The sequence below is a fragment of the Brienomyrus brachyistius genome, chromosome 3 (genome assembly GCF_023856365.1).
Source record: "Brienomyrus brachyistius isolate T26 chromosome 3, BBRACH_0.4, whole genome shotgun sequence".
In the NCBI taxonomy this organism is placed as follows: Eukaryota; Metazoa; Chordata; class Actinopteri; order Osteoglossiformes; family Mormyridae; genus Brienomyrus; species Brienomyrus brachyistius.
Genome location: NC_064535.1, coordinates 27,046,832 through 27,072,240, shown reverse-complemented (window position 1 = coordinate 27,072,240; position 25,409 = coordinate 27,046,832). Strand labels below are relative to the sequence as shown.

The window sequence follows — 25,409 nt, the reverse complement described above, 5'->3', positions numbered from 1 at the left end:
AATACCCCTGTCCTAAATCTTTGCTTTGGTGTTCTGCATACGTTTTGGTTCATGCAGTTATTTTCTTTCCCATTCTACCGCGCAGCATTCATTAATTTGCATGCCCACATTAGTCAAAATAAGATTTTTTTTACTATGCATTTGCATTTTCAAAGAATCTGAGATTTACTCCTTACTCTAAAAATGCACATCTGCAACTTTAAGACCCAGCTCCCCTCCATCTGCGCAAACAATGGTCTTTACCGGGCCGAGCTTCCCAGTGCACAGATTGTTACATGCCATCTTTACACCAATGGGTATTTTTGGAAAACGTAATGTCACCGCAAAGCCGGACAGTTTGAAGTGTTTCTTGCAAAAAATGCCAGCTGTGGATTTAAGCGCGGCGTTTCCTCCGGCATCGCCAGTTTCCTTCCCGTTAGAGGGGTACTAGGAATACGGCCGTCTGTATGATTGCATTAAGCGGCGGGGACTGCGGCTGTCATTGATCTGGTTGTAGGAGCGGATACAGACACACTGTAAGTATCAAAGGCGTGACATTTCGTCTTTTCCCCAACTCGGCACTGCTGAGTATCGTGCGATTCGTGACCTGTTGTACGGGAACCGAAATGGGTGAATGAATAAGATGATTTCTTTTGGGGCGGTACGAGGGAAACTTCTTGCAGATGTGCATGAGACTGGAGTGAAACAGCTTGCTTTCAAGGAAGGCACGCTTAACCACCTACGTTTTGCATAATTCCATCCTCGTTTATTACCGGGGAAAACCCGGGGAAAGGAGGGGAAATCCAGCTTGTCAGACTGTGCTGTGACACGAAAGCGTTGTAGTCAAACTGCGGGGAGGGAGGAGCATGATGTAATGCTTTCTGGGCTATTGTCTCCGGTTTTCTTCAATTAAACTGGCAGACCCGGCGAGAATGGCAGTCCCCATCGGAGAGTATAAATATACACTTATATTAGCTTTATATTCTGGGTGTAAAGAGGGAAAGGTGAGCCGGGTGAGCTTCTGTTTCCAGCGGGCATTCGGAGACCGGAGTGCAACGAGGGATGCTCTCCACATTGACAAGTGACATTTATTACACGGCTTGTAAAATCCAAACAAATGTCACAGAAATCCTGAAAGCATCAGTCATGTGGAGACGGACATCCGTCCTTGGTTCACTGCTTGAGTGTTGACACTGGATTATCCATATCAAATACATTTCGATAATTGGCTAACTAACATGAATAATGGGTCATTAACCATGTTAAATATTGATTAAGCTCTATATACTTGAAGAGGCACGTTATGAATGAAAAAAAAACCTATTTTGATGATTTTACTGATGCTACCAATACAGTAGACGCAAGTCCAGTGGTTTTGTCTTCATCGTTATTAAATTTACGATTCTTTATACCAATGCCAACGTTAATCACGTTTAATTCCATTATTGATTCGCTCAGCGGTTTTGATCGCTGTGAAATGAACTTGGTTATTTTGAGGGAGCGTGCGATGGCATCCTTTGGTGGCCCCATCCCTCGATGCCACACGCCGGCGCCCGGCGAAGCGCATCTGCAGCCTTGCCTTTGAAATAGTGTCGAACTGACCTGCCTCGTCCGCTACAGATGAGGTCGGGTCTGATTATAAAGCCGATCGCTTTCCTTTATCTGTGTTTTATTAGATGTTCATTGATTTACGGTCTGGGTAACCTTGCTGTACCCACACGGCTATCGGATGACATCATTCTGGAGGAAACTCGCTTTTCTTCTCCTGAGACCTGATGCAGCCCAAGGAGAGAGAGAGAGAGAGAGAGAGAGAGAGAGAGAGAGAGAGAGCCCATAAATGGGCAAATAAATTTATCTTTCCCTCGTGGACCATTTCTGAACTTGAAGTGCCCTATATTTCTACTTAATGTATTAAAACTGCGAGCCATTAAAGTCTACTGGAGTGGACCATTTGTTTTGCTACGGGCGCCGTGTCAAAAAAAGTTCAATTCTCCAGTGTCTTTGTATCATTATGTGGATCTTTATTTCATTATTATTATTTAGTCGGATTGAGTTCGGACCCAGCTAGCATTCGTTCGTTGGGCCGACGTCGGCTGTTGGTCGTTATGTCGATGGTCAAAAGCGGACGTCGACACAACGTCTGGCCAACATAATGAAAATAAGATTTTTGGATATTATTGTTTGTTAGATACACTAACTGCCTTTTAATGGGCTAATTTCCTTTCTTTCTGAATCGATGAAATACACTTGATGTCGTCCAAATTTTTCGTCGGCGTAACGTCTGGCAGACGTCTCATAGACCTTTACTCTATGTCCAAGATCGAATTTATACATATTTCTTTTCAGATCAAGATGAACTGTACAACCTATACCTCCACAGAAAAAGTTTAAAGGATTCCATAACAATCCCTTTTCTTCGTTGGCTTCATGTCCTGACAACGTTGGGTATTGACTAACTCATGGTCAGTCCCGGACGTTGTCCAGACGTGCAGCCAACGTCCAGAATGTACAGTATACCACAACCATGACAGCTTCCCAGCTAACATTTAACGTTGGCCCAACGTTGGTAGAACGTCGGACACAACGTGCATTTGCACATCGGGTTTACGTCAACTCAACGTCTGGAGTTAACGTCAAATGCACGTTGTCCCATCATAGGTCAACATGCAAACTCTCAAAGGATTATTTAGACACTTAATTATATTGCTATTATCAAGGCGTGTCTAATAAATAAACTTGATCCTGTTGAAAGTTTTCGTCAGCTTACCGACAGACGTTCATCGCGTCTGTAACCCAGGTTACAAATATTGTAAATAATAAAATAAATAAATATTTAGTAAATAATTAACTATAAGATAAGACATAAAACAAAGATTTGTAAAATAGCCTAATTTACACGTGAAAACATTTACATATAAAAAAAATGTGCCCCTCCCTTCTCCTCGTGCATGCGCAGTAATGTAGTGCATACTAACAAGTAACTAATTAAAATAGGTATTTTATAAATGGGCTGTGTGTTAGGTCGGAGTACAGATACTTGTTTAACACATTCCACAGTTGTGACAGGGACCAAAAAACTGATATATAACTGCATATCTTTTAAATCATTTTCTGCATAAACATGTATTGTGTAAGCAGGGTAATGTCATATTAATATTTCTAAAATATTATAAATATTATAAACTGTAGCGTTCACAATGGACCATGTGTTATGTACATAGAATACAAGTATTACCTGTAGTGAAAGAACAAGAAAATTAACATAATTGGGTACAAATGTTTTAAAATTCAAGGTGATTTTATTATTTGTGATGCAATTTAATGATGTTCATTTTTCATTGTTACTGCTGAGTTGAATTATTTATCAATGTCCTGTTAACATGGCTGTTATCATAACAACTGGAATGTTAAGGGTTACCTGAAATAAATTATAGGCAACAAGTAGTGACCTCAAACATTCTATATTACATGTATTTGGGTTGTTGATGTCATCCTGGGTAATGCCTGATGTTCAAGATGCTGTGTATTTCTTGATGTCAGTTTTACTTGGTACCTCGGAACTTTGTACATGTAAAAAGTTAGATTTTATGGGGATTTTAATATTTCATATCCCTTGTAAAATTTATTTTAAGACAATATAATAAATTTAATTTGGAAAATTTGAGTATGTGTGTCTTTTTGTTCCCTTTTTAGAGAATTTTGATAATTTTCTTCTTCATTATATTTAGTTTACTGAGCGTTGGCACAATGTGCATTTTACGCTAGCTGCAGACGTTGAGTTGACGTAACCCAGACATTGAAAGTAGGTTGGCACATGGTCCCCATAATGTCCGTGGGACGTTGGTTTTACGTTGGCCACAGGGAATTGCACACATTTGCTTATCACTACTTGGTTTACTGCACGTTGGGAGAACGTGCATTTGACGTTCGCTGCAGACGTTGAGTTGACGTAAACCCGATGTGCAGATGCACGTCCGGCCAACGTCTGCTAATGACGTTGGGCCGACGTTATGTCCGACGTTCTACCAACGTTGGGCCAACGTTAAATGTTAGCTGGGGACTTGTCTGCCCGCACCCCCCTGCTGTCCATCGCCGGAACCCGGAGACATCTTCCGAGTTTCTCCGTAGTATTTCTGCTCTCGATGGCCAGTCCCCGCCTGGCTTTTCTGGTCCTTCAGCAATAGGGAATCCTTTTTTCCTGGCACACCGGGTTCACTCGAAGCTGGGCGGGGTGACTCTGGACGAAGGCCAAATGTATTACCTGCCAATTGCAGGGCCTCGCAAAGTCAAAACCCATGCTTGGAAAAGAGAGTCTGCTGAGATGGTAGACCTTTGTTTCTGGGTGAACAAATATGCAGGCGTATTTTTGTATTTAAGCTTTATTAATTGCTTATAACATAATATCGGTCCTTGTGTGTTTCCGTAAATGTTATTCTTCTTCTTCTTCTTATTATTATTATTATTATTATTACACAGGCAGAAAATCCTGCATTTGTATATCAACAAAAATTTTTTATGTCTTTTAGGAGTCACTTTCAGTTATGGTTTGTACTGCCATAATGTCGACCAAGAGCATTCAAGACATTGGGTCTCCCTGTAGATGTGTGTAAGTTTCCATAAAATAACGTCCTACCCAAAAGGCCACGGATCTCGTTTGTATAACCTTCCCACACACTGTACCTAGATAACATCACCTGCCGCAAATTCGGTGTCAGTCTTTCTTTTAAAGTCCTTATAATTTGGTGAGAATGATACCAAGAAGTTAGTAATGTTATGAACAACCCACATACAGTCAGTCCCTGCTCTCAGTAATTTTACCCCCTGCCCCCCCCCCCCCCCCCCCCCCCCGATTGTCTGGATAATGTTAAGTGGATCTTCCTGGCTCAGCTGAAGAATCAGTGGCTAAACCAAGGTGTGACTTTGCAGGGCAGCGTGTATAAATAAAACTATGCTGGTTAAAGTGATTATATACAAACACCAAGGGGAAGAGAGCAGCCTTGCTGACAAGCACGAGTGTGCAGTGATGGGGTGTGTGTGTGTGGATTAGGTTACATTTCACCTTGTGAGGACCAAATGTCCCCCACAATGTAATAAAAACCTGTTTTTTTTAGCATTGTGGGGATCATCTTTCAAGTCCCCACAAAGATCTGTCAATGCAATTAAAAAGTTAAAAATGCAAAAGTCTCGTATTTTGTTTGGTTACTTATGGTTAAGGTTAGGGCTGGGTAGGGGTTAAGGTCGTCATGTTGGGATTAGCGTTATCCCCATCCCCATAGAAATGAATGGAGAGTCCCCACAAAGATATAATTACAACCCCCCTGTGTGTGTGTGTGTAAGAGAGAGAGCAAGAAAGACAGTGAGAGACTTGTCCGAGTTCCATTAGTAAAGCTGACAAATCTTCTCGTCCTTTTTGTCAGTCCTGCTCCAAAACAAACCGACGTAGAATAATGAGCTCATCCCCCCCCCACCCCCCCACCAGCTGGATGGCAGGTCGTTTCCCTGGAATGGGGGTTAAAAATGAACGCTAAGTCTGTTTGGAGGATTTGCCATTGTAACCTGCCACATTGAAACCAGTATTTGCCTCTGTTAATGTAACAACAAATTCAGTGAGTAAAGTTTACACTTTGAAGATTCCCCAGGATGATTACGAGCTGTGTATGTATTTAACACAAGGCTGTGTGCAAACTTTATGGTAGTCGATGAAGCTCTATGTTTGGGAGTGTATTTGGTTTGTGCTGCAGTCTTTCATCCACTCTATGTAGGTCGCAAATATGTGAAAAGACACAGAATGCTGAGTGATAGGACATCGCGTCTGACCATCGTTATTCTGGTCTGAGTGGGGGGGAGGGGTGGTTGGGTTAATTTAATTACACCAGTTACCAAAGTGCAGTACATTCAAACACCACACACAGCCCTCCAGCCCTGGAGGTGTGAGATCACAGTACTTTCCGCTGAGCCACTGCTACCCAGCAACGGAACTGCGTTAAGCTCTGTCTTCACCAGTGCCGACTGGACACCCGTTAAATCCAGTGCATTGAGCCAGAGACTGTCCTTCCATGTCATTCATCTAGATTTTATCTTTTACTTACAGTGTATCCCCATAGTTCTGCTACATCAACTGTGACTCCTTGCGGTAGTACTGTCAGAAGTGTCCTGATAATTAAGGCTCTTGTGCACATCAAAGGGAGTTTAATTGGTGGGAATTTGCAAGGTTTTCTCCTATTGGATAAATGGTTGAGTATTTTTGTGGCGCGTGTGATGCAGATTTGACCTGGCTGATTCAATCTCCCTATCGCAGAGTTGTGCCCTTAGTGTACCCGGGTCATTTTTGGGGTAAATGCCACATTAGTGTTGATTTAATCCATGTGGCTATACCAGCAAAGATATGCTGATTGATAAATTATTCATAGAGTAAGAATAGTTTATGGTTATAGGCTTAGGAAATTTTGAATATATATCATGTATAAAATTGTCTTTCTGTGATACTTCTTATAATTTTCCATTTTAAATGGGTATCTCAATAGAGAATATTCATTATTTCGATCGTATCTTTGTCATATGAATTAGACTCCCCTTTTACAGCTGTGTTTGCTATGCAGTTGGATATTTACTGATGCAGAGCATGATTTTCAGTGCAGAAGACCAGCTTGCCTACCCACGGTACCAACTAGTACCTGTTATATTAATAATAAGGCATCAGAGGTTGCGATCAACTGCCTTTGATCGCAAGTTGCTAAATTATGGACTCAAATCAGGCTTAGTTAATTTGATCTGTTGTTCAGGTTGAAGACATAGTCTGCTTATAATACTCGTAGGTCAAGGGCTTGTAGGATGAAGATGATTTCATGGCGCGTGTCAACAAAGAGGATTGTGCAAGAGAAATGGTGTGAAATGTAAAGCGATGGATGTATTTGCTTTGGTTTGGGTCTATGTTGAGGCTGTGTGAGGTCACCACTCAGTTGTGCAATGCGACAATAAAAATTATGCTAGTCTTCATTTGTATCAGGAATATACTATTAGTTTTTTTTTTTAAATATTGAATATCTCTGTTCACCGCAATGGATTTGCTGGTTTCATCTACACTGGTACTTGGCCCTTTGGCCTATGGGATGGAGAGTTCCCTCAGTTAACTGGGAAAAAGACTGTACAGTATATAGTTTAGCATGTCTTTTAGTTAGGTTAAATCCAAACAGGAGTAGCAGTATCCTGTCATGGTCCTCAGTGTTCTGTGTCTCTGGGGTGCCACGTAGCTCAAACCTGAACGATGTCCTCAGGGTGACCAGAAAGTTGACTTAGCGCCGGGGCATTGAAAAACGTAGCAGGCCCAGCGCCGGAAATCGTGGGCTGGCTAGCGATCACTCGTGGCACTCCGAGAGGAAGCGGTGGGATCCTCGAGAAATTGGCAAGGCCACCGTGTGCAGACAGAGTTCCGGCGGATCCTCGACTAAGGAGGAGATGCGGAAGACACTGGTGGGTGACCCACCAAGCGACATGAGCGCGACATCTGGAGTGCAGTGCAGGGTGTCTTCGAGGCATAAAATCATCTACAAAACCTGAGAGTTCTGCAGTGCTACTTGCCGGGGAGTTTGTCTCATTGTTCCTCAGGCCTCTCGGACCGAGGTCAGTCCTAAGTGAGTAAGCATATTGATGCCTCTGATGCCACACAAGATGCCATGCTGCCCCTTGAGCACCTATCCAGCTTCCTCGAGCTTCTTCCGCTCTTTGTTTTTCAGGTGTGATCGACCCATCTGAGAGGCCTTAGTGTAGTAGCCTGTATAACGGCTTTCTTTGATTTAAGAAAAGACCTTGAGGAAAACCTTTCTTCCAGCTGTCATGGCGAAGCAATAAATTTGTGTTTTTCCTGGATGAATATTAACATTTGCCTTTTTACAGTACAGCACAAATAAGGGGTAAATATGAGTATCTGGTGCAAGTTTGGTGAATGTAGCATTTTCCTAGCCAGAGTTAGACAGGGGGGACATTCTGTGGCAAGGTGGCTTGCTCTAAGATGCTCCCCCCCCAGCTAGAATCTTTTCCGTATGGTGCAGCCCAAGGTAATGTATACAGCACAAATAAGGCACAAATATGAGTAACTGGTGCAAGTTTGGTGCATGTGGGATTTTCCAAGCCAGAGTTAGACGGGGGGGGCATTCTGTGGCAAGGTGGCCTGCTCTAAGATGTCCCCCCCCCCAGCTAGAATCTTTTCCTTATGGCCCTGCCAAAAGTAATTTCTACAGCATAAATATGGGGTAAATATGAGTATCTCGTGCAAGTTTGGTACATGTGGGATTTTCCCAGCCAGAGTTAGACAGGGGGGGCATTCTGTGGCAGGGTGGCCCGCTCTAAGATGCCCCCCCAGCTAGAATCTTTTCCTTATGGCCCAGCTCAAAGTAATTTCTACAGCACAAATTAGGGGTAAATATGAGTAACTGGTGCAAGTTTGGTGAATGTGGGATTTTCCCAGCCAGAGTTAGACAGGGGGGGCATTCTGTGGCAAGGTGGCCTGCTCTAAGATGCCCCCCCCAGATAGAATATTTTCCTTATGACCCAGCCCAAAGTAATTTCTACAGCACAAATAAGGGGTAAATTTGAGTATCTCTTGCAAGTTTGATGCATGTGGGATTTTCCCAGCCAGAGTTAGACAGGGGGGGCATTCTGTGGCTAGGTGGCCTGCTCTAAGATGCCCCCCAACTAGAATCTTTTCCTTATGGCCCAGCCCAAAGTAATTTATACAGTATTTGTCTGTGTTTTGCAGTATTTACCTTTTTACACATGTATTGATGTATTATTCATTTGTGTGTCTGTGTTTAGTGGTAGAGGAGTATCTCATCTATTTTCAAGTTTAATTATAAGTAACTTTGAAATAACTCATTACTGTAACTTATTTGTCCTTCAAAATCACATTTCTCTTTTCTTTGGAAAAATGCAATATTATCTATTTCCTATTTTTTTTGAGCCACCCATCACCACTGATATATAACGATATGATATGTAATATTTAACCTAATGTCGAATTATTTCGTTAGAATATCTGTCTATTCACTCTTTTAACCCCCCAGGGAAAGATGCTGTGCGAGGTGATGCCAACCATCAGCGAGGACACGGCGGCCGGCCAGCGCGGCTCCCAGAGCAGTGCCTCGGACCCTGACTCGCACTTCGAGCAGCTGATGGTCAACATGCTGGACGAGCGCGACCGGCTGCTGGACACGCTGCGTGAGACGCAGGAGAGCCTGGGGCTGGCCCAGCAGCACCTGCAGGACGTCATCTACGACCGCGATTCGCTGCAGAGGCAGCTGAGCTCCGCCCTGCCTCAGGTAAGCCCCGCCCACATCACAGCCCTGTTATCCCTGCACTGTCAGCTGTTGGAGTTGCTTCCTCTGCCCCCCCCTACTTTGGACTCCCCGGAGCTAGAGCATGTGCTGATTTTTTGTCCTGTTCGAGTCTTTAAATTTTGCTTTGGTTATTTAAAGGGCTTGCAGTCATTTAAATCCTGCTAAACTCAATGTGTTAACTGAGAAGCCAATACGTTTCGGTTGTTAAACCACATTTTATTAGGAAATGGTTACAGGAACATAAAAAAAATCTTTAGCTCTCTGCTTCACTCCCACCCAGAATAAACTAGACTTTAAAAGTCACACTCAGTATCTGCATCTAGGGCTAAGAATGAGTGAGTAAATAAATGATTATTTGAGAAAATGAACGCTGATGTTATGTCATTTATTGGAAATAATTTTATATTCTTCTGTTTCACTATTGTGTTATTAATGCATGCAGTGTGACATGATCCCCAGTTTATGGGGACAGGAGTCAGTGATCTGTTTGCATTGCGTTTTTGTTCAATTAAAGGGAAATTAGGAACTACCACACAGTGAAAGCCAGTCTATCCTGACCCTGTGTGGATTTCACAGTCACATTGTAGAATATTCCAAACTGCAAGTCTGTTTTCTTATTTTGTCTTGACGCCTTGCTGCCTGTCATGGTCCTGGATGATGTCATAAGCAGTGGGCAAAAGGCAGGTCATGTGACCTCTTGAAAAAGCCATCTTGCGGCCGATGTCCTTAATGACACGGCCCCTGCAAAGCTGTGCAAGAAGACTGCGCTAAAGTAGCATCAGGACTGATGGAAGCATGTAATATTCTCTGCGTTTCTCTCAAGTGCATGCTTGCCTTGGTGTGTATTATCCAGGGAACGATAGCAGACGTCTGTAAGACACTTTTACATCTTCGTGTAGATAACTGAAGATGGTTCCGGATTACCAGCCCTCACTATTTCTCTATCTAGGGGTTTTCTCCACATAACCAAACAAACCAGAAGCAAGTTTCACACCTATATGGTTCATCCATGTGATCGCTAGAGGACTCACGGAGTTGTCAGCAGTAGTGGGTGTTTCTCCTCGAGTTTCAGTGTTCTGTGCAAAGGCACCTACATTAAAATATTACCAACTGATTATTTTCCAGTGTGCTATAATCAAATTACTGTTTAATTTCTTCTGTTGAATTTTTGCATAAAGTCTAAGAACAGCACCAAAATGTGTGTCAGTGCATGTGAGTGTTGTGTATGTATAATTTTATCAAAGGCACAATATTTCGATCCAATTCCAGATCAGGTGGCATGGAGCTCTTCGGTATTTGGTTTCATTTATATATTTTTAGTATAATGTTCATCTGAGAATGTCCTGCTACAGCCTGATGTTCTGGTCCGGCTGTGCCCAGAACAGCCAGCCTCAGATTGCGGGTCGCGATCCAAAACCGTGTCGAACGGTAACTTGGGTCATCACTGGCCAGGCAGGCTTCATGTCAGCAGTCCTCCGTGAGGTGACAGCACAAGTGTGTGGCACCCTCCCTTGTCATTTTTACAACAAAGCCCCCCCTTTTATAGATGTTCTTGTGCTGCGACTGTTCTGTTAATTAATGTGGCGACACCAATTAACCTGGGTGGTATCGCTGCCGTGCGACTGCTCCCTGGGGCCGTAGCGGACCGTGACAATGGCAAACGGGAATTCGTGCGGGCTGGCGGAGGCTTCTGGGAGGTTCCCGCGGCGTCCACACACGTGGGAATACGTGCCGAGGAATCAGTCTGAGGGCACCCATCAATCTCTGTCTAGGTTTGTTAAAACATTATACATAATTCTTCACAATTAATCTCTAATTTGGTGCAGCAGTGTTCCAATTACAGCAGAGCTTCCATATGTGCACCAAGACCTACTGCAGTTACCCAAAACCAGCAGCATATAACATACCTATCATAATACTTCATTTATAAATTACACACAATAAGACATCAGCAAATAAACATATAACAATTCTAATAATATACTGTAATAAGAGTTATGTGAATCTGGTCTATGTCTGTCTGTCTATGTCCCACTAATGAATGGGATTCAGACGTTTCCACTTAACCCCCCATGAACAATCGGGTGACGCAAGTACGAAAGGCGACGCAAAGTGGCGCAGAATTTAAAACTCATGTACCGTTTACTTTTGGAATATTCCGCAATATTTTCGGGCCATGGTAAACCGCAGGTACTGTAACTGAGACCGTGACTCAGCAGATGTAGGGCTTCCACTATAAGTAACTGTTTTAACAAGATGAGGAAAATCCTCTTTTCGGAGTGTGGCCGGTACTTATATTATATTCATGCTGTAAGTGTTGCTGATAATGTGCCCTATTTTAAAAAACGTTGGATGACGCATCCGTTCGACAAAGCATGACAGATCATTGAAATGTCACAACAGTTATTCAGGCCTTACGTTGGGGCACGTTACACTATTGGGACGCCTCTTGCTACTCGCTGTCCATACCTCACGCCGTGGTCCTGGGGGAGCCTTACCCTCTACTTCTGTAGAGCTGTACATGGATGGAATGGCAATGAAGCCAACTAGCCTTGACAGTATATAGAGACAAAGGGCGTAGGTTTAGTTTCAAAATGGGTGGGAACCAAATCAGGCCTCGCCCCCCGAAACACAAACGGTACTCCCCTAATGTTGGTAGGGAAACGCCCCTACCATCCAAACCTAAATCTACGCCCTTGCTAGACAGTATATCATTCTGGCAACACTGTGAAAATGGTCTTGTCCTCTTTAGAGAGTGGTAAAGGCCGTAGCGTAGAGAGGAAGCTGTGATTGGCTGAGGATATACTCCAGATCCCCTCCCCCACTCGGCCCAGCCTTCCCATCCTGCCCTGCGGCTCCGTGTGACTCATCCCGGCGACTTGCACTCAAGGCGCCTCCTCGCATTGTGACAGCCCTCCCCGGGAGGTTGAGGCACGACTGCCTTTCCGTGCTTAAAAATAAAATCAAATGTATGTCTTGGCTCCGTTTTGTTGGCGACGCGGCCTGGGTGGGTGGGTGTCGGGAAGCACGGGCTCGTGCTGGGAACCTCCTCAGCTCGCGTCCTTCCAGCATGGCGCCGCTCTTCCTGCTCCGCCGCTTGGGCTGCGGCCCATCGCAGCCGAGGCTGTCTTCGTTAGATGCCAGGCACTGCTCCACGAGGGACGGCCACCCAGTGCTTAGCTCCACCCATTAGCGCTCGCTCCTCTTGCCCATGCTCTTGCCGGTTTGTCGGATCCTTTTTCCAATTCGATACTTGATATCTCCTTCTTGTTTGTCTCAGGCGATGAATAGACTGTCTCGTGGGGCCTGTTTGACCTTGAGCTGCATGGAAGACCCCGTCAGGCCTGCACCATGGTACCTTTGCCATGCAGTTTGTCTTCGGGACTGTGTATTTTCTCATGCTGAGCTTTTCTCTCTTCCCTCTGGCAATCGAATTAATGAGCTGCAGTCCTCAGCTGGACAGCAATGATGTACCTGTTCGTATCAATTGCAAATGAAGGACATACTGAAAACTTCTGTTTACATCTGAGATATGTCCGTCTTCCTTGTATCCATCTGTCTCTCCAGCTGTCTGTCTCTGAATTGCATGTGTATAGCATGATGAATCCTCACCCGCTTTGCTGGATTGATGTGGAGTGCGGGTGGCACAGCGGCTCAGTGCATAGTGCTGGTGCCTCAGTATACCCCTGGTGTGTGATTGTGCGGGTCAGCATGTGCCCTGCGACGGACTGGTGCCCCCTTCAGCGCGTACCCCTGCTTTGAACCCCGTAGCTTCCCTGTGACCCTGTATGTTTAGTTGTTTTCTTGAAAATGCAAAATAAGCCGACTGACATGGATATCTTTAGGTGTTTAGTTGTTTTGATGGAAGGTGAAAATCGCAGGGTTAGGGTTAGGGTTAAAAATCGCCATCAGAGAGATTAAAGTTTTAAGATGCCTTCTACATACTTACTGGCTACTGGTTTCCTCCAACTGCACAGTGCCACGCTCTAGTCTTGTGTTTCCCAATCCAGTCCACAGTGCACACTGGACAAAGCCACATTTTTGTGTTTTTCCCGTTACACCTGTAATTCCTGCTTGCTTGGGTCGGGTGTTCTGGGAAGTGGGATAAAACAAAAAACGTGGATCCATCCAGTTTGGAGACTGATTTGGGAAACACTGTTCTAGTCCCCAGTTCTGTTTGTTCTGGTTATTGGTTCGATGCCTGTTATCCATCCATTTTCCAAACCGCTTATCCTACTGAGTCGTGGGGGGTCCGGAGCCTATCCCGGAAGCAATGGGCACAAGGCAGGGAACAACCCAGGATGGGGGGCCAGCCCATCGCAGGGCACACTCACACACCATTCACTCACACATGCACTCCTACGGGCAATTTAGTATCTCCAATTAGCCTCAGCATGTTTTTGGACTGTGGGGGGAAACCGGAGTACCCGGAGAAAACCCCACGACGACATGGGGAGAACATGCAATCTCCACACACACGTGACCCAGGCGGAGACTCGAACCCAGGTCCCAGAGGTGTGAGGCAACAGTGCTAACCACTGCACCACCATGCTGCCCCCGGTTCGATGCCTGTTATAAAATTTTTAATTCCATTAGAGTATGAAGGATTTAGTGTAATTGGTCCATGTTTCCATATAGCCATCTTTCTGACTGTCCCTGCCAGAACCAAGGTTCTACCTTTTTTTACCAGACCTGAGCAAATATTGCGGCTCGTGAAGAACAAGGGTCTTGTTTGTTTTCCTTTCCTGGTAAACAGAGCACAAAGGCGCGATTGATAGAAGGAGAAATATAGAGAGGGGAAGGTTCCCTGGTATGTGTCCCAATGAAATTTATGTAATCTAATACTTTAAAGAGTAATGCCTGTTTGTTAACGGCATTAAGGAGCCTGCTAGCGTGATCTGGTAGCGTTTAAACAGGAAAAGGCCGTTTAATTGCGAATGGACAATGAGTGTTCCCCTTTATTGGGCTTGCAGCTGGCTGTAATTAAGGGTTGCATTTGTAACTTTGGAATTCTTTGAAGGGTCTAAAAATAGTTCCGGATGTCACATCCTCTCTGTGTCAAATGGTATATTCTGTTCGAAGGCTGATGAGGAGAATTGACATGCTGGAGCATCGGTGCATCTTGACATGCGGGTGAAGTGTCTGCCGGTTAGAACATCTCTTGTTAGGAAAGGGCAGTTCATGTGCAGTGGTTTTCATTCTCTCCAGTGGAAAGCCTCTTTTTCAGTCTGCAGCGAATGTGTGTGTGGTCCGGATATACCTTACATGAGGGGACCAAATGTCCCCACAACGTGATAAAAACCTGTTATTTTGACACTGTGGGAACCATTTTTTTCAGTCCCCATAAGGATAACCTCAATTTTATAAAAATTGGTGACTGCAATCAAAAGACTGAAAATGCCAAAAGTCTTGTATTTTGCTTGGTTACTTATAGTTAAGGTTTGAGCTGGGTAGGGGTTAAGGTTGTCATGTTGTGATTGAAGTTTTCCCCATAGAAATGAATGGAGAGTCCCCACAAATATATAATTACAAACCCATGTGTGTGTGTATGTTTAGGATCTTACATTAGGGGATTCAGCTATGTTCTGGTTACTCCCACTTGTCACAGACCTCCACTCCTCTGAATTGAACCACCTTCTCGTTCCTCCTACCTTCCTGGTTCACCCTTGACCTGGTGGTCAGTGAAATCCAGAAAGGAATGAGAGGGGACCAACAGCCCTATTGATAGAGCCATGTGACTGCTGTTTCTGAACCATGTGACTGCTGTTCCAGAGTCATGTGACTGCTGTTCCTGAGACATGTGACTGCTGTTTCTGAGTCATGTGAGCTGCTGTTCCCTGGCAAGATTCCGTTTAGTGTCAGCTTTAACCAGACGGGATTATGCCCCTCTTTTCACTGCTTTTGTGAAAACGCCACATGTGGTTTTGTCATGTTTAAATGTCACCTTTTCGCAACCTGTAAGCTTCGGATCTTGCTGACTGCGTTAGAGCCTTGGGGTTCTTATCTTTTATTTTATAAACACAGTGAAGTTGGAGATGCCTACAGAAGCACAACTGAGGTCTCTCAGATGTTCTCTGGGATGATTGGATCTTCTCTGGGATATCCCAGATCTCCTCTAGGATGATCATAAAACCAACCAATGACCAGCATTTCTCTTGTAGCATCCCATAGCTCTGCATCGGGGATTATCTGGCCTTCTGTATGTAAATGAGCTCATTTGGCATAGTAGTTGGAGAATCTTCAAGCAGGCTGCGGACAACGTCCGTCGTAGTGGTTGCCCATAGATTTCTCACCTACGTGGCGCTGCTCAGTTCGATTACTTCAGTATGACTTCTTTCTGGAAGACGTAAATATACACGGAATTCTAACTCTTCCCCCCGCATTTCCGATCCTTCTGGCCGACATAGCATGATTCGTACGAGCTCGGGATGCTCAGTCCGTTATGCAGGCGGTAGGCAGACTGTTCACCGGTGAGTGTTTACTTCTTCTGCTATTTATTCCTTATTTATTTATTTCGACTGGCCTCCAGCTTCCTGGGTAGTGATAATTACAGGTTGGCTGCAGAATGCCCACCCGTCGTCGCCAAAGCTGCCTGTTCTCTTCCGGGAGACAGGTACCTCCCTCCATAACCTCGGAATATCCAGCCCTGTGAGTAGATGCCCTGGAGGGAGGAGCGGACACCGGGACATCGGGGAGGTGGGTCTGAAGCACCCGAGATTCAACCACATGGAAGGTTACAACAACTGAAGATGTACCATTAGCTAGTGTTAGTCATAATTAGCTGAGTCAGTATTGCATCACTAAGAGCACTTTTGGGATTCTCTTAAAGGCTCTTCTGAACGATGGAGACATGCACGGTGTTTTCTGGACTTTGCCAAATTTAAGTTATCAGCCACCGAGGGAGATTGGGCACCTCTGACGTCAGAATTCAAGTGTAGATGCTGTTAACCAAGATAATGAGGCACCTTCGGCATCCGATAATCGGATTGCGTCCAGACATCGCCCGGTTATTTCCGTGTAACAGTAGGTAATTCTCACCCCCTGCCCTTCTCCAGTCCTGTTCAGAATCACTGCACACAAGTGTTAAATCAGTCCAGCTTGGCGTAATAACGAGTTTAGTGAAGTGTGTGCGCTCAGATAGACTGAAAACCAACATACTCTACAGACCCATTCTACCAGGGCCGAAGATGCCAGCCATGTGAATCTCTCACCAGAGGTGGTGGTATCGGGGCTAAACAAAGAGCTTTTCTGCCAGTGTGTCATGTGATTGGGCCACCCCAAACAGATGTGATTGTTCCTGCGGGGTCATGTGACACCATGCCTCACAACCCGCCCTGCCCTGTGTGTCTGTTTGCCTTCTCCAGGGTTTCTCTGCTCAAGATGATCGTCATGTGAGCTGCATTTGGAGATTTAGCTCTTGTGATGCCGCTTTTATGTAGATCTGCTCCCCGTCAAGGATCCTTTACATTTTTTTCCTTAAATGTCATTTCTAGCTAATGTTCTGATTCTGTAGGCCCAACTTGCAAGTTGGGGAGGCATACTTTTATACATTCCATCGTTTTTCTGGTTCCTGTGCTTAAAACGAGGCTTGTCAGCCCTTAATTGCTCTGCTTCACTTAATTTAATCTGGAGAAATGTCTGAAGTATGTAGCTTGACAGCAGCATTCAGCTGAAACCACTTGAGTACAGGTTTGGGAATCACCAAACCTGTTGAGCGTGACTCTTGTCAGCAAGCCGAACGCGCTGCCTTTACGCAGTGAGCTTCATGTAGCTGTTCTGTGTCGCTCATCCTATCATTTCTGACAGCTCTGTGCTACATTTCGCCAGGTTGACTAACTGGAGACAATGCTTGTTACAGACTTTACAAGCGTTTGTCACTGGGAGCCGGCCTTACTTTAGGTTTTGAAATTTATTTTTCATCCATCAATTCTTCTTATAACCACCTATCCTGGTCAGGATCCCTGGTGGGCCTCGAGCCTATACTTACTGTACTGTATATTCTGGATGGAACGCATAAAAGGAGCTGGGAACAGTGACCAATCACTCAGCCTGTTAAGGCATGTAGCAGCCCAGGGAGGAAACAAACACACTAGGGATAAAGGCGCTGCAAGACAGAGGAGGGAACAGGACGGCCAGCGACACCTGCTGACCAAACGGGAACGAAACATATAGGACAGGACCAGATGGGCACTGATCCTGACGGTACCACTATGAAACATTAGGTCTTTGGGTTATGGGAGGAAACTGGACTGCTAAGGTGGATAGTTTAGTTCCAGAAGGTGAAAATCCAGACGCAGATTTTGTTTCAGCCAACTAGTTGAGTACCCTGTGAATGCTTCTCATTTTTCAGCTGGTCCACTTCTGAGTTGGGAACCCAGTATGATTCTTATGGCTCAAACTCTAACATCGTTATGCTAAGCTGAGCTGGCAGGATCCTAAAAACAACCTAATCTCTAAATAAACTGGAATTATCCGCTTAACCTCTTGCAGCTCAGTTTTCCTTATTGTGAGGCACTGGAACTTAGAATGCTGTAGTCAAACCTGTTATGAGTGAATTGGAAAAGATAGCTTTTTTGTAAGATTAATAGATTTGAATATGTGATGCTTTTTACTGAGTACTGTTAAAACTAAGTCTTTTTTTACTTTTACTTGAGTAGGATTTTACTTGACTTTTATTTGTGTAGCATTTTGGTGTGATATCTGTACTTTTACTTAAGTATGAAAACAGCTATTTTTTTCACCAGGTGATTTCCACCAGTATCCCCCACACTCAGTCCTGGAGACTGTGCGTGTGTGTGTGTGTGTGTGTGTGTGTGTGTGTGTGAGAGAGAGAGAGAGAGAGAGAGAGAGAGAGAAAGAGTGAGTGAGTGAGTGGGTATACCTATCCTTATGGGGACCGGTTTCCTGGCCCCCATAAGGGAAAACTATATTTTATAAAAATCAGTGACTCCTATGAAAAAACTAAAAATGCAAAAACTGTTGTATTTTGCTTGGTTATTTATGGTTATGGTTAGGGCAGGGTGGGGGTTAATGTTGTCATAGTTAGCGTTAGCGGGCCCCATAAGGATAGATGTACCCTACACGTGTGTGTGTGTGTGTGAGTGTGTGTGATAGTGTGCGTGTCTGTGCCCTTAAATTGACTGTCACTCCACCTTCCTGTTTCCCTGGATTTACGATGCCCTTTTCTTGGAATATATTCTCGATCATCGTGCTGCTGTTTGGATGATCGATCATTCATGTATGGCAGTCCAACATCTGTTTCTCTGATGCTGATAAAGAAATCGCATTCCAGTTCCATGACAAATAAACCGGCCTTCTTGTGCTTGATTAGTAATTCATACATTTGTTTATCTGGCAGACACTTTTTATCCAGAGCAACTTGCGATCCAAAGCGAGGCAGATGATCCAGTGCAAGCATATGGAAGCCCACAGAGTGCTGCTAGCCTGAGCTTCCAGTGAATGACCAGCAACAACTGCATGTTAGCGCTGGAGCAAGAGCTGCAAAATACATCACAAAACTCAGTGAGAGCTCAACTCCAGAAGCGCCACTGACATCATGAAGACTAGGAACACTTTGGTTCCAGTGGTTTTAGCAACATTTAGTGAATGTTCTAGATGTCATGACATATGATAACCTTGCGTATATTTCATTATTTACTTTAAAAGCCATGGATGATTTTTTCTTTCGCTCTAGTACTCTACAGAGTCCATAAAAGGGGACTAGGATTGAAATGGTGCACATTGCATCTCTTTAGGTGAGGCTTTCTGATTCCAGGGAAATGTCTATGAGTACAAAGCAGAACTTGTCAGTTCTGGCCTCCTTTAGAGGCTGGAACCCTCCCTCCCGGAGACTTGGAGCAGCACAGTGGGATGACGCAGAGTCTCTTGGCTGTAAGTTCTAGTTCTTGTAAGTAGGTCGCAGCCAACCCCCCAATGTAGAGAACCGCATCCACCTCACTCTGTGCTCCACACAGTTTAGGACCAGGTACGGCCAGAAGATGGAAGGATCCCCACACCCGAGGATGATCGGGAGATATCACAGTGCCACGATGCGTCATTGGCAGACAGACTCGTTGACGTTGGTGATGGTTACCTTTGCCTGGGTTGCTGAGACTGGAAGCTGACTTGCTGTACCAGTCAAACGTTTGAGTAGATGTGCTGGTAGCCAGTTTTTTTTATAATGTTTCAGTACAAATACTTAATTGACAATATAAATATTAGGGATGCCAAACCACTGTTCACAAAAACTGAGAATTCCCTATGTTCCCGATATATTCCTGATTCTCTTGGATTCCTCAGAAAAGCAACCATTTACCTTTTTGGCCTGGCCCTTTTCAGCTCTTCAGGAATTCTCAGAGATATAGCATGCTTGTTTTTTTATACCTTTCTGTCCAGTTTTTCCCATAGAAGGTCTATGGGTCTGGAGACCCAGGCCAGGTGATTATTTGTCCTTCATGTTCTACCTTTCCGTTACAGATATTGAGGTGTGTTCTAGTTTGTTATCTTTGTGAAGAATGGACTGCCCATTCAGCTGTAATCCAGATGGAATGGCATTCCTTTGACATGCTCTTTCAGAATTCCGTGGGTTTGGTTAAGCTCACCAACTCTGTAACCAGAAACATAACCCAAGATTACGTGGTGGTTGGACCTAAATATTCAAATTTTGACACATTAGTCCATTTGATTGACTTACCTACCTACCAACAAGTAAGCACAAATTCAATCGGGTGTATTTAGACTTTTAACAAACTACCCATTAAGTTTAAACTTTGAACTGCAAGCTTGGACAGTGATGTCACTTACAAGCATACATTCATCCGTGGCCCCATTATGAATGCCTGTGGGTTAGAGCTCAAAATCAGCTGTGAAGTTACTTGGAGGATTTCAGCCTTGCTCAGTCCTGATTTAATGAGTTAGTTTACATTTTTGTAGTTAAATCCATGTTCTTCTGGAACACTCTACTCTGTAATGCTCTTGGGCCTCGTTTACAATGTCAATAACAATTAAAGTATTGAATTTAATGTCAGTTGTAGCACAGATCTACATCTTGTGTGGTTTACAGGTGCTTTTGTTGAAATTCCTTTAATCTTTTCTTGAAAAAATTGCTTTGGATTGTTGTTGGACATTTGACTACATTGCAGTGGTTGTCCAGCAAACAAATTTCTTGGCTGTACATAGCTTAATTTACTTTACATATTATTATTTTTTGCCAAAAACTAAATGTATTTAAACTGAATGGTGCTGGCTGACTGAAACCGTTTCTTACATTCTCTTGGGTAACCTCAACAGAGTTCTGGAGAAATCCACCCAATAGTCCTTTCAGACTATTCTTTAAATATATGCCCACAGTTGCAATCAAACCCTGCATGTTAAGAACATAAATGAAGTGAAAGGTGGAGTGAGGCAGAAGAAGGGAGGGGGTGTGTGTAGCAAGGAAGGGGCAGCACACTCAGCGTAAATCACGCCAGCAGGGGCAGTGGTAGGCCTACCCCTTCACTGTGGGTGAACTTTGGGCTGTCCCACCATGTGATAAGATAAAATCGCAGCCATATTTTTGGGACCCCCCCCCCCCCCACTCTTCCTCCACCCTTGCATGTGAGATAGTCATAAATCGAACCCTGGCCAGTGATTTAAGCAGACAAATAACCAGAAAGGGTCCGTGTACTTTAAAAACCTTGGCTTAAAGACTGATAGGTTGAGGGTTCAATATCAAGGAGGTTATGGACCTTACAGAAGGATCGTGTCTGACGTGGCTGAACATCTAACTGACTTATCCAGCCAGTTAACATGGCTTGTCTTCAGATAGACAACATCACAGCTGATATTTTAGGAAACCTGAACCAAAAAAGTAAACCAATAGAATTAAATTAACCCTCCATCACAATATCCGGAATAGGACCGAGTACAATGGAGTTTTTTGCAGGAGTCCAAAATATTGCATTCACATCGAAAAAGTATTTAAAATGTAAACTTGGATAACTCTACAGTGCAGTGCAGAACAATTCTGTACATAAGACATCACACAGGACATAACATAACACCATAATAGAGAGCAATCAGATGTCTTAGTCCCTCCTTCTCTAGTTACTTGGACCCACCTCCTCTACAATCTAATTGGTTATCCCTCTGAACCAATCATTTCTCATTCTGCCCTCAGAACATTTTTGTTAAAGTAAAACTACCACAAGTTTTTTTTTTCCTCTGTAGTATCTCTTCTTCGTTGATCTTGGTGTGACAGCGTTAGACATCCAGACTGTCCGCACTTCCCGCTCTGCCAAAATCGACGCAGTGCTTTTCCTTTCCAAGTGTTCCTTTCACACATTTTCTGCAACAGATTGTTGAGTAACTATCAAATCATCTGTTTGCTGATTGCGTTTTGTCTTATGGGGTGGAGAGGGTGGTGAGTAGGCAAGCTTCTATTAATGTAGCAAGCTACAGAGTTTATGTGTCAGAACTAAAAGGTTATAAGACGAAACTCCCTGATGGGCAAAGGTGATGTGGATTCTGTAAGGTACTTTCCTGTTGTCTTGCTAGATCCTAACCCGCTGTTACTCATACACGGCTCACGAGCTGAAACAGAAGAAACGTAACATTCATTCTATTCCCGGGGTACAAAGTTTTGCTAATGGACACTTTGGAACTTGTTCAATGCCGCACAAATTCATTCATAAAGTGCTTTCATTTGTATCATTAAATATTTATGTCAATCTTTTGCCACGCAAGACCAAAGCAGTTTGTCAGCGTGATGCATAAGGGAGGTGGTCAGAAAGCAGAGTCTTTAACGCTCTTCACCTTCTCCGTGGGTTTTGGTCGAATTTCACATCTCTTCTTGCCAAATTCCCCAATCTTTACTGATTTTGGGGGGGGCTCCGCTCTTAGATAGAAATTTTGAGATGGATAGACTGCTTCAGAGACTCGAAAGGCCATGGAATACAGACCTTTTGTGAAAGAAGGAACTTCAAAACAAATTTGAAGCTGTTTTGAAAGTGATCTTTCGGCTCGGAATCCTCTTATGGACAGACTTGTTAGCTAATGGAGAATTTTTTTGTTATGTTGCAGTTTAAAACCTTGGTTTTCTTTATTGCCATTGATATTTATTGTTTATTTGGTAAATGCTCTGTTAATTAAAACAACAGAATACATTTCTGGCAATACGTGGGCCATAGATCTCACTTTGCTGGCTCCGGCATCCGGTTTTTTTAATTAAAAAATCCCATGAATTAATTATACCGCGTATCCCACTGAATTCTATGCTCACCCTGATACTTAGAAATCAAATTCTTGCATGAAATTTAGCTTAAGGGGGTGCTGTTTGTTTTTCCACATACATCAATCCATCCATCTTCTGTAGCTGCTTATCTAGTACTGGGTTTTCGCAGATCCAAGAACCTCTCGGGAGGTACGGGGTTTGAGGCAGAAAGCATCATGGATGGGATGCCAGACACTCAACATACAGCTCACTCTGTTGTAATTTCAGTACTGTAAGGCTATTATTGTGGGCGACTTCTGCTGTATTTTCTGATTGAGTAGACATGCAGGTATGGTCCTGAGCATTACATCAGTGGCCTTATCATCTGGTTCCAGTGACATTTAATAGCTTGCCCCAGGCAGCATGCAATGCACCATCTGCTTTTAGCCGTCCTGTCTCAGTGGGTGTTGCTCCCTGGCGGGGGCTCCCCCAGCCCCCCTCTGGTCTCTGCTCGGCGCTCCCCTCATCTAGCCTGTAAACGCGGGAGTCCACTCTCGGGGGACGGGCCCCTAGTGCGCGACAGTGTCTGTTGGGCCCATGAACCCCGCGGTGAAGGACCTTGTCTTTTCATCCCTGATTAGGGGCAAGTCAACCTAGCATTATAGCAAAGAGAGAACCAAGCATAGTCACAGCGAAATAAAGGCTCCAGAGAAGGAGTCCAGTATGATGGAAACCTGTAAAACGTATGTAATATAGATAGATAGATAGATAGATAGATAGATAGATAGATAGATAGATAGATAGATAGATAGATATGGTTGGATAGACAGACAGACATAGGCAGATGGGCAGACAGATAGAAAGACAGACAGGCAGACATCGACAGACAGAAATGGATGGATAGATAGACGGACAAACAGCTAGACAGACATAGACAGAGAGACAGAAATGGATGGATATATAGACAGACAGCAGACAGACATAGATGGACAAATGGACAGTCAGACAGACAGACAGATACACTCGGTTAATCTTGAAGGATTTTGAAATCAATTAATGTCCATGTTATCTGTGAATTAAAGTTACGCTGTGAGATGTTCCTGTCTGTCCCTTCATTAATTAATCAACAGCAGACGTGCAGGATGCTTCTCGTGGCTGCCAAAGCATCGGGAATCACGTCGGCGATCTGGACAGTTATGCCAGTGCCTGGATGTCAACGAAGAGTGATACGCCACCCTGCCCAGACTCCATACGCCTGGCTCTCTTCCACGTCTTATCCAGCATCTTATCCAAAATGCTAATTTAATTGATCCCAGAATCGCCGCGCCTGTGGGTGACATCTCACTTGGAGGAAGACGTGAGGAAGGAAGACAGCGGAAAGGAAATTGCAGAAAGCAAGACTGATGGCTGTCCCAGTGGCACTTCTGTGGGTGAATGGGATGCAGCTGCCTGTCATTTACCCTTATAGAAACGAAGGGGTTTCCTTTGTGTGTGCGAGGGGGTTTCCTATGTGTGTGCGAGGGGGTTTCCTATGTGTGTGCGAGGGGGTTTCCTATGTGTGTGATGACAAGTTTTACATGCAAAAATTCATCCAATCATTTAAGAAGCTTTGGTTGAGAAGATCAATAATATGTAAGTCAAGGCAGCTGTAGTTGGATGGCTTTACGTGGTGTCTTAGTGGGGTTTCCCCCCACTTTCCAAAACAGTCTAAGGTGAACTGGAGTTATCAGGTGTGAACGGTGTGTGTGTACTGCGATGGGTTGTATCCCATCCTGGCTTGTTCCCTGCTTTGTGCCCATAGCATCCAGGATAAGATCTGGATCCCTATGCCCCTGCATAGGACAAACAAATATAGAAATGGATGGATGGAATAGTCTCCTAAAATTTGTGCAGGATCAGTGGAGGCTGTGCATGTAGTCATGTTGTATCAGAGACGTGAATCAGGCGTGAATAGGGAGAGCAGTGACCATGTTTGGAGGGAGCCCGCCTGTGTTTTGCCATGTGATGAAGTCCAGAATCCTCCACAGATCCTGTGAGTGATGGGTAGGGATGACTTGGGAGCCCCTGGACTTGGTGCGTTGTTTGCCGAAGACACCAACCTGACATCCTGGGGTTGCATGTGCAGGAGAGACAGTGCGGTGATCCTTTGATCACTGCCTAACGGATTTCACCAAGGGGAGGGTAGAGGCGCATGTTAAAGATTGTGGAATTTTATGAATGTCTGAATTTACGTTGACTATGTGGTTGTAGAACTGATCCAGAGTTAAGGACCCACAGTTAACTGTGAACCTCTGGCGGTTATTGCTGTCTCCCTCTAATGGCCTTTACTGGAACTGTCTCCACAGGCTCAGTTGTTAGTTGCTGTGGAGAACGAAGTTCTTGGAATGGGAGGCAGCTTGTTCGCAGGTGTACAACGCACGTTTTTTCCTGAAAGTAAATATACATTGGAGTCATTCTTGGAGCCATCTGCTGCTAGTCTGAGGGTCCAGTGCTGAACATCACAGCGTCCGGTTTGTGTTCCTTGAAAAGTTTAACTGCAAAGCCAGGGTCGAAGCACATTTGCGCGTTCCTGCTACCAGTAAGTGTTTATTCGAGGCGGCGTTTGTCTACTTGAATTTACATAAAGTTTCACACATGTACATTATATTCTTGCTGTTTTCAGCTAGTTTTGGTGTATGTTGTGTAACTTGAGGATATGATTACTTAATAAACACTTAGGGATTGTACAGTATGGGCCTTATGTGAGCTTGTTTGTACCTGTTTTGTGCTACAGGAGCAGACATTCGATAAAAAATTTCCTACTACTCCAGATTTTTTTTACAGACACTTTACTTCGAATCTAGGGCTATAAATGCAAGAAGAAATATATTATTCAGGTTCTTAAAGGATTTTTTTTCTCTATGTGAAAG

The 25,409-nt window shown here is 44.1% G+C and overlaps 1 protein-coding gene across 3 annotated transcripts in view; it reads left to right on the top strand.

Annotated features, from left to right (window-relative positions):
• Positions 1–258: 258 nt before the first annotated feature.
• The window catches only part of LOC125738891 (liprin-alpha-2-like), a 95,378-nt gene continuing 70,227 nt past the window's right edge, over positions 259–25,409 (top strand). For all 3 annotated transcript variants that reach the window (XM_049008392.1, XM_049008391.1, XM_049008393.1), the window contains exons 1-2: positions 259–515; positions 9,039–9,293. In XM_049008392.1, the coding sequence (XP_048864349.1) occupies positions 9,045–9,293 (249 nt within the window). In that variant the 5' untranslated portion in view covers positions 259–515; positions 9,039–9,044. The remainder of the gene's footprint in view (positions 516–9,038; positions 9,294–25,409) is intronic.